We start from the raw sequence: 10,261 nt of genomic DNA, 5'->3' as shown, positions 1-10,261 counted from the left end.
TTGCAAAGAATATGCTCAAAGATGTCAAGCTTGCCAGTTTCATGCAAATTACATTCATCAACCACCTGAGCCGTTACACCCGACCGTTGCTTCTTGGCCTTTTGATGCTTGGGGCCTTGATGTTGTGGGGCCATTACCAAAGTCGTCCGGTCAACACTTATATATATTGGCTGCGACCGACTACTTTTCTAAGTGGGCTGAAGCCATACCGCTCAAGCAAGTTAGAAAGGAAGATGTGGTGAATTTTATTCGTGTGAATATTATTTACCGTTATGGAGTTCCCCGGTACATTATCACTGATAATGGAAAATCCTTCTCCAATGGCTTGATGGATAAGTTATGTGAGAAATTTAATCTCAAGCAACGCAAGTCCTCCATGTATAATGCCCCAGCCAATGGTCTCGCAGAGGCATTCAACAAAACTTTATGTAACTTGTTGAAGAAAGTGGTGGCAAAGTCAAAGAAGGATTGGCACGAAAGGATAGGCGAAACTCTTTGGGCCTATCGCATCACATACCGAACTCCGACGCAAGCCACACCATATGCCTTGGTCTATGGTGTAGAAGCTGTTCTGCCCCTTGAGCAACAAATTCCTTCTTTGAGAATTGCTATCCAAGAAGGGCTCACGGAGGAAGAAAATGTTCGCCTGCGCCTTGAAGAGTTGGAAGCTTTGGATGAAAAGAGATTGGAGGCCCAACAAAATCTGGAGTGCTATCAAGCCCGTCTCTCTAGAGCTTTTAATAAGAAAGTTCGACGTCGCTCCTTTCAAGTCGGGGACATGGTACTTGCCGTTCGAAGGCCAATAGTTATGACTCATCGCACTAAAGACAAATTCGTCTCTAAATGGGATGGGCCGTACATTGTTCGAGAAGTCTACACGAATGGTGCGTACAAATTAGTGGACAAAGATGGCGTGAAAGTTGGTCCTATAAATGGAAAATTCGTGAAGTTATACATGCCATAAAAAAAAAAAGTGAAGTACTCCATGACGCATGAGTCTAAACTGCATGTTGCTCCAAACCCGCATGAGCTAAAACTGTGGACAACAACCACCAATAGTGTAGCATGTGGTTAAACTGCTGAAACACTCCACCAAATCTAAGGTGGTAAACAAAAGGATACTCCTGACCCGCAAGAGTTTAAACTGTGAATGGTAGGAACTACGTGTGACTTGATTCCCTGTTGGGATACGTAGGCAGCTTAGAGGGCAACTTCTAAGTTCAGTTACAATTATATAAAACTAAATCCTTTGTCCGGATGATTCTTTTGATAAAAAAAAAAGGAGCGTTCATCTTTAAGACAATTCGAATTATTTTGTGACATATACTTGAAAGTGTATTATTCAGATTACCAAATTATTTGGATAATTATCTTTTCAAGTGTGATCAAAATTATGCAAAGATAGAATTGTTCATACTACAATTGATAGTCTAAAATGGTGGCTATCGAAAAAGCAAATAAAGACGAGGACGTCTGCAAGAATGTGAAAAAGAGAGAGCAAGTTTCATTATGAAATGTTTATGCACATAGCTACACGCTTTGAGCAGGTAACAAAAGATGAAATTTGAAACAAAGTAAAAGATTGCAACTATTTCTAGAATTCAAATAACGACAGCTCCTTTTGGTTGCTTTCAAGTAACGCTTGCATCTTGTCCAAAGTTTGACTCTCCTCAGCAAGTAGGGGCGGGGAATTCTCGATCTTTCGAACTTCATTTTGTAAGTCGACCATCACGCCTTGCACTCGGGTAAGATCATCTTGCTCTTCTCGTAGCAGTGAAAGCGTCTCCTTCCTGTGAGTATCCAAGAACTCAAGTCGCTTCCTCAACTCTACTTCCTCGCGATCAATCTCCTTAAGCTTCAACATGTGTGTTGAGATCTTCTCTGCCTGTTGTCTCTCCTTACTCTGAGCGTCTCTAAGATGTTGGGTAGCCGTAGAAAGCAACTCATCATATGATTCAGCTGGAATTTTATTTGAGAGAGAAGATTTCACTGCAACGTAACGAGCTGCATTTGCAAAGAAAGCCTTTAAAAGGCCTTGCAAATTTGAGATATCCGCGGCATTGAAGCTTTGCATTTCCTCTATGATTTCGTTGGCTTTCATTTCAAGTGCAGGCATGCGCTCTAAGGCTGTTTGAGATATCATCACCCTCAAGTTATTCCACAACATTTGGATATAGTCTCGACGGCATGTTGAGATCACATTTTGGGGGCAAAATTCAGATACTCGAGGTGCCCTTGGCCACGATGGTGGATCGAAAATTTTGAGTTTCTTTTGGGCCGATGGAGTCATATGTTCCACCTTCTGTGGCGTGATTTGCTGAATCACATTTCCATCCTCTACTGCCTTTTTGGAATTCTCACTAGCACCCATTTGTTGGGTAGAACTGATCACTTGTTTGGCCAAAAGTTCAAATGCAGTAGGTCCTTCAACTGATATTTGACTTGGTTCTCCATCATCAATGAAGATCAAGTCTTGATCATCCAACTGTAAGGAAAACGTTATGAGACAAATCATGAATATGAAATTGACAAGTAGATTTCAAATGCTAAATTAAAGAAGGCAAGGGGGGTCCTTACAATATTGACACGGCTTATACCAGGCACAGATATATCCGGAATGTCTTTAAAGAGTTCCTTAGGATCTAAACCAATATCATCCAAAGGGAAAGTCATTACCTTGGACTTCTTGCGCTTCCAATGCTGGTCCGTGCTAGTGGATTGCTCATCCTCCTCATCAAAAGGCTCGCTCCTCTTCTCCTCATGTGAATTGCAAGAATCATGATCAATGGCTTTCACAATTTTTGAGGGAAGACGAACTGAAGTACCCTTCGAAAATTGTTCATTAGGGGTAAGGTCCTCAAGGGTAGCAACCTTGTTGTTTGAACTCTTCAAAACTTCCTTCTCTTTTCTCACAGTCTTTTGCTTCATCTCAAGACTGTTATCAACTTTGGAGAGATTGTTCAGGTTTGCAAGTTCCTTCCCTTTTGACCTCTTCTGCTCCCCACTTGATTGGACACTCTTAATCAAAGTATCACGCCCTTTGAGGAGGTAATCATCATGTACCGCAGACCACCATGTTTGAAAGCCTGAAGATGTGTGCTTGCTAGCATTCAAGGGATAGCTAGAAAAAAGTATCTTTGACTCTGTTTTACTACGAATGGCAGTGCGCCAGAGTATTCGACTCAAGTCATAATTTGTGGAACGCACATCTGCCCCGAGTTCCTGTGGAGGAACTTGATAAAACCCGAATTGCCGCGCGAATCTATATGGACTATATGGCTCAACAAGGAAATCCCCTTCAGCATGCAAAACTAAGTAATTTGAGCAGGCGCTTACAAAATAACTTAGTTCGAGATTTGCTAGTTTGCCATCGTCAATAAAGAGTTCATTGCGATTCTTCACAAGAGAAGTGATTCCCCAAGTTACTTTATCTCCCTGATGAATGAGGTCGCGAGCACTATTTTCATCAAAGTATCGTGCGCCACCCTCTCCAGAATAGTTGGTCATGGTGGGTCCAGGCATGGTATTTGGAGTCGAATAATGGGTAGAGAAATAACTCGCTAACCAAGCATATACGTAGTGCACCGGAAAAGCCGCACGTGCACACCCTGGAGTAGCTGAGTTTGAAATTTTATCAAGCCCACGGTATATGTTTAGCAGGACAAGAACAGCAAGGCAAGTCTTACGACCGGCAGCCATCATACTAGCCATTTTGAAAGTAGATGGTCTAATATAGTGGGGGTCCTCATCTGGTAAAACAAAGACACAGAGCCAGCAAGATATAAATGCTGCAAGATAACTCTCTTCCCGCAAGTGAAGTTTAACTCCAATGGTATTAAATACACCATTGTCTTGACTTGAAAATTTGCGCGGTTGTCCAATTTCGCCATCCGGATTTTGGGTTGCTTGAGCACGAGATGCCCTCTTTATCCTTCTCTGCTTTGGCTTTGAGTACCTGGTTTTGCCTTTAAACCAGAAATTAATCCATTGGTCAGCAGAAACTCCAGCTTTGTTGGATTCCCCACGTTGGAGATGATGTAAGGCTGCGAACAGATACTCACAACTTTGTGGAATATGCCTTAATTTCTTTTCATTAACCCCAGTTAGCTCATCTGCGCATGGGATTACCTCTTCATAGATACCCCCGATGATTGGAAGTCCCCCTAACTTGTGCAAATCCCAAAGTGAGAGAGACAGCTCTCCAACAGATGTATGCAAGGTATTAGTGTCCGGACACCACGTCTCGCAGAATGCTCTAAGTACATGGAGGTTCCTATCATATGTGAAAAGCGAAGCATATAAGGCATCAAACAAGCAATTTTCACGGAGCACTTGTTTGCTCCTGCCGAGAATATCCTCCAACCACTCCCAATAATTCTCGATGTAACTGAATGCACCACTGAGTCTCAAGGAAGGACCCCAGTGTGCATCTCCATCTATGATCCGCCTGCCAAGGGTTTGAAAAGGAGTTGTCCTTGGCTCCTTATCATGAATAAGGGATTTCAAGGAGTGAACCTTCGTGCCATCATCTTGAGGAAGTTTGAGTGACCAATCCTTTAACTCTGGGTACTGGTGAGAAGGCCACTTACCTGAGTAACTTCCTTGTATAGGGGGATGCACCAATAATTTCGTTCCTTTGTCACCAGAGTCACCATCGCTGTCAGTGATAAGGAGATACTTTTCATTTGAAAAAGCGACTTCCTTGAACACCACCATTGCATCAAGACTAACCTGCAGCAAAAGGAAGGAAAAAGAAAGTTTAGTTAAAATGGCATGGTTGAAAGTAGTAAAAGACTTCTTGAATTTTGGGGTGAGTTTTATTGAAGTGGGTAGTTGCATCTCCTTGGTACTCCTCAAGCCATAATATGGCTCTCGTGGGAGTTTGCGGTTGCGCCATCTTCAAATTTTGGTTGCGCCATCTCCTTGGTACTCCTCAAGCCATAATATGGCTCTCGTGGGAGTTTGCGGTTGCACCTTCTTCAAATTTCTTGGTTGCACCTTCTTCATGTACTCCTCAAGCCATAATATGGCTCTCGTGGGAGTTTGCGGTTGCGCCATCTTCAAATTTCTTGGTTTCACCTTCTTCATGTACTCCTCAAGCCATAAATGGCTCTCGTGGGAGTTTGCTTGCGCCATCTCAAATGATTGCACCTTCTTCATGTACTCCTCAAGCCATAATATGGCTCTCGTGGGAGTTTGCGGTTGCACCTTCTTCAAATTGAGTGTCCATCGGGAGATTCTTCCAAAAAAAAAAAAGAAAAAAAAAAGTGCATTGACAAGAAGTAAAAGTCATGGAGTATGCCAATTACCTTGGTGTTGTGAATGCCAAGAGTTTTGGTTCTACAATCGCCGACACAATTGGAGCATCAATTTTGTCTCGGATAAAGGGTGCCAATACAAGGGGAAACCTTAAAAAGAAAAAAAAATCCATCAATAACAAATTTGCGACGGTCAAAAAAAAAAAAAAAGAAAGAAAAAAAGGAGGGCAGTACGGCTCACTTGAATAACCTCGGTGTCCCCGAATTTGGCCAATAAGTTGTCTTACGCGGGGGATAGTGGTTCCGACTGCAGGTTGCAAAGTGCCAATGTAGGATGCAATTTTAGTGGAAATAAATACTAAGAAAGGGGGAAATTAATCCATGGAACAAATCTCATGCTAAAATGCATCTTCTCTAATGATATGAGGGGCAACGTGAATAGTTGGCAAGACAGAGCTATTGAGTTCAAATCAAGCAATATTCATCGATTTTATCATGCAAAAGGAGTGTTGAAATTTTTCTAGTCTCCCCAAATTTTCAGTTGCCACCAAACATCTCATGAGTATTGTGCATGATTCACTGAATTAACATATGCAATAGAGGTGAACTTAGCATGTGTTCGGTGGAAACTGTAGCACAATTGCATGAGTTGCAAGACCACTGGAGCAATTTGACAAACAATGGGGGCACAAGGCTACACTATTGATTTTAACAACGACTAAAGTTTGGCGAAGCCTAATTTGCAGCAGCAACAAGTGCAAGAAAATTAAAATTCCAGCAACAGCAAACGTGAGAAAATTGAATTTCTTGGCAAGAAAGTTTCCAGATGAAATTGTGAATTACCTGGTGTGAAGCTTACGGGTGTAATTCTTTAAGAAATCTGGAGAATTTCTCTGTGGTTGGGATATGTTCTAGCAAATTTTGCCACTTTGTATAGAACTTATATAAGTTAGGTCCAAGGAAACCAACTTTCGTACTCCAAGGTTGTAAGAACTGGTTTTGGTATCATATGGTTTAAGAAGCTTTTGAAATTTAGAAAAGTCCATATTCCTGAATTTGGCACTTTCTGGTTTCAATTCTTTGCTAGATACTGAAAAGAAAATTGAGGAGTTTTGGAAAGTGGAGTAATGCATGGCGGTGGTCCAGAAACTTGAGTCCCCCAATGATCGTGATTAATCACTCATTCAGTTCAATGTAGTTTTTTTTTTTTTTTCGGGCAAGTCTTGGTTGTTTTAAAAATCATACCACCTGGAAATATGGGTCTAGTAGCCAAGTCGGATGCTGCGTATTGACTTCAAAGGATTTGCGTTGAAGTTGGAAAGCTGTTGGAAGTTGTGAACTTGTGTTGCCTAATTTGAGTTTTGGCAATTCCCAAATTGATGAACATTGTTTGGCAGACAAAGGAATTGCCTGGGCATTGATTCTAGCAATTACTCCTTCCTCGTAAGACTCGACTTAGATGACTACTAGTTGCCGCATCATGAGAAATGGAAATGGTTGAAAGTGGTTATCTAATTGTCATGGAATCCACCACAAGTCAAATGGAAAGTGGCCTCATGACTTCTTAAAAAAAAAAAAATTTTCTGAGCAAATGAAGCCACTGCATTATGATTCTATACACGAATCAATTGGAAGCTACAAGTTTCGGCAATTGTGCTTCTTTAAATCAAGTTTAAGAAATTAATTCCAATTTGGAAGCTACAAGTTTCGGCAATGGCACTTCTTTTCAAGTTTAAGAAATCAATGCCAATTTGCTTGTGAATAAGATTCGGCAACCATCAATTTTGTTTCCAGGTTTGAAACCTCATGCAAGGTGGTGAGAGTTAACATGTTTGGTTGGCGGTTACCTAAGTTAAGAAGGTTCCAAATATTTGTCACCAGTTTCTCGTAGCATTTGGAAATATAAAATTCAATGGGTCTTGCTCCTTCAAATCGAGCTGGTGCCAGGTTGCCACAAAAAAAAAAAAAAAAAAGAAACCGATGGCCGTCTGGAATTTGCAAAGGCTAGTTATAACAAGATCAAGAACTTGGAAGCTGCCAAATTCGAGTAACTTCCAATTAGCCGAGATGCGAATTGGAAATTATCTTCGATTTAGCAAGTCTGCCGCATATAATTTTGAGTTTAGCAAGTCTGCCGCATATAATTTTGAGTGCCGAAGTGTGAAGACATTTCCTAATCTTTGCACCACGTCTCGGCTCTCTAAAGTGGAAGTTTCATGATAAGTATTCCACCGAACAAAGTGATAGCCATGCTTTGATTATTAGATGTTGGGCGGTGCAATGGTCATAGAAGTTTCCCAAATGCACGAGACTAATTGCAAGCAACAGTTTCATTGTAAGTCACTTGGGTAATGATCCTACGCATTGCACCTTGGTGTAGACCACACGTGATTCAAGGGAAATCAGCCTCCTTTTATTAAAAAAAAAAAAAATCAAGTACTTCAAGTCTCTATTTCAATCCTTGACAAGCAAGTCTCAATTGAGTCTTGAAGTGGGGCATTTGTAGACAAAGAAAATTTATTTAATTTATTTTAGTCAAGATTTATTTAAACTAAATCGATCTTGATTAAATTAAATTAAATTATAGAAGTCCATCATGTTTTGGACTGGCAGATCGGGTCAATATTATATGGGCTATTAAATCAAATTAAATCCATAATCTCCATTTAAGTTGGAGTGAATTAATTGATTTATTAATTCACAATGGACTATTTGGGTTGGCCCAATATTTAAGCCCAAGTTAAATGGATTTCTTGGGTAACAAGTGATCCAAAATGCAGGAAGATTCTGAGGGTTTTCTTGAAGACCTAGCCTACATATTTTGGCTATAAATAGAGGTCTTCCCTCAAGGCAAAGAGATAGAAAAATCCCTAACATTCGGAGAAACTCTGTCAAATTCCCTCAAGAGCTTTCTTCCTCAAATCCAAGTCCAAATCAAGTCAAACAAATTCTCCTGCTATCGGTGTTGAAGACTCGAAGTTCCAAGTGTTTGACGCCATCATCAAATCAACCGTTTTCTACGCCGAAATAGTAGGAAACACCCTTTCGATTGTAGAACAAGTCTTTTCGACCCTTCAATTGAAGTTATTCGAAGAAAAGAATCAGGGGATTAATTTCTTTGATTCAAGAATTTTCAGAGATTATAGCCTACTTATTATTTAATTTAATAAATTTGATAGTTGTGCAAGTTTTCTTGTCTTTTATTTTAGGCAACAAAATTTGTGCTTACAGTTGTTTCTCTCAATGTTGACGGAGAGTCAATGAGTTGGGATCAAGTACTGCAACGGGAATTTGGCTCTTAAGAGCCATCTGTATCCTTTCTATTTGAATTACTATGTCTAACTGAGGTGTTTATTCATCCCCTATTTGGTGTTTATATTTGATTGATTACAAGTGAAGTTCCATGATTCTTAACTGTTTGATCTTTTGGTACCTCATTGAGCGAAAACTCACCCCCGTTACCTTTGTTTCCCTTACAGGCGACAATATTTTGGAACCGTGATTTTGGAGAAAAGAGTAGAGCTAGTTATAGATATCTTTTTTTTACTCTCTTTTGTAATAGTAAACCCTCATTATACTTTGATACCTTATGTATATTTTGGCTTGTAATGCAAGTTGAACCGTGGAACATTCCAATGTATATATATAAGATCTTGTTCTTGTATTTTAAGTGTTTTGGTTAAGTACATATATCTCTAGGGTTACGTGTGTTTTGCCTTAGTAATCCTGACGAGAGTTGGGCAGGCAATTCGCTATCCCTTGGGGTACGTCCTAGAGGAAGGTGGGACCGTCACAAACCTATCGATAAGTACTTAAGTTATGGAAATATTTTTTTACGTGAAGACCCCTGATTACTCAACACATTCACACTCAAATCAGTTGATTACTCTTAATTTAAGTACCTTTTTAAGTGAAAATCGACATTTTTAGATGAAAACTCTCGATTACTCAGTACAAGAATCATTGGAGTAAAACTCTTAGTTCACCTTTTTTTTTTTGAAGAAATACAATCCCTCTTAAAGCAATATCTATAGAATAGGAAGAGTATCACCTATTTGACTGTATCAATCACTTAGTTGTAATTTAAGTAAAAAGGAGAAATCTCATTAAATATGTAAATACAAGTTTAATTCTCCCTACTTTACCAACTATACTTTTTAAAATGCAAAATTGCTAATCACATAATAACTAGTTCCAAGTCATATGTAAAATGAATTATTCAAAAGTACATTCCCAACTCCAACAAGTAGGAGAGTTAACTTCTTGAGGGTGATATTTTGTTGATTTTTTTCGAACTCTTTGGGCCATAATGAAATTTTGGAAAAGATTTTAAAAAAATTTTGACAGAATTTCCCCTTATAACTGGGCGAAACTCCCTGCTAGCAAACCCAAATTTGAAAAAAAATTTCACTATGGCAAGATTTCCAAAACATAATCCAACATTTCCATCATAAATTCAATCAATAGTCATTACCACATAATCACAAAAATGCAGAAAGTATCCCTTAAACCTTTTCCTCCCCACAGTGTTCTTAATGTGAATGATTAAAAAGATAAAAGAGAAAGTAACACTCCTCTTGTTTAAAATAACTGTCGAGCAAAATCAAGTGGCAATGTCCTCCTTAGTCTTAAAGACAAAAGAAAAGACGAGACAGTAATCAACAAAAGTTAAGGCATTAGTTCAAACTAGATAAACTAAAAAGGAAAAATAAACAGATAAACATTCTACAACTACATCAATGGTCACAAAGTCAAAAGAAGATTGTCTCTCAAGTGTCTTCATTTCCTTGGCGAGGTTGTATAGCAAGATGTCATTCAATGTTTTAAAGATGCTCAGCATTTTGGTAATTCTCCTGAATACTTTGATCTACTTTAGTTTCAATGCACAGGAGTATATCCCAAAGTCGTTGCAACATAGAACGAAAGTTACCTAATGGCTCTTGAGCTGTTTCCTCTTGAGACTGTTGTTGTGTGCCACTTGTCTCCCCTCCTTGAACAAAAGC

General features: G+C 39.4%; 1 protein-coding gene across 1 annotated transcript in view; it reads right to left on the bottom strand.

Annotated features, from left to right (window-relative positions):
* LOC113780478 overlaps positions 1-134 on the bottom strand; it is a 3,133-nt gene extending 2,999 nt beyond the window's left edge. The window contains exon 1 of the mRNA XM_027326276.1: positions 66-134. Coding sequence (XP_027182077.1) covers positions 66-134 — 69 coding nt within the window. The remainder of the gene's footprint in view (positions 1-65) is intronic.
* Between the last annotated feature and the right edge of the window lie 10,127 nt (positions 135-10,261).

The sequence above is a fragment of the Coffea eugenioides genome, chromosome 8, assembly GCF_003713205.1.
Source record: "Coffea eugenioides isolate CCC68of chromosome 8, Ceug_1.0, whole genome shotgun sequence".
NCBI lineage: Eukaryota > Viridiplantae > Streptophyta > Magnoliopsida > Gentianales > Rubiaceae > Coffea > Coffea eugenioides.
This window is presented reverse-complemented; position numbering and strand designations above follow the sequence as displayed.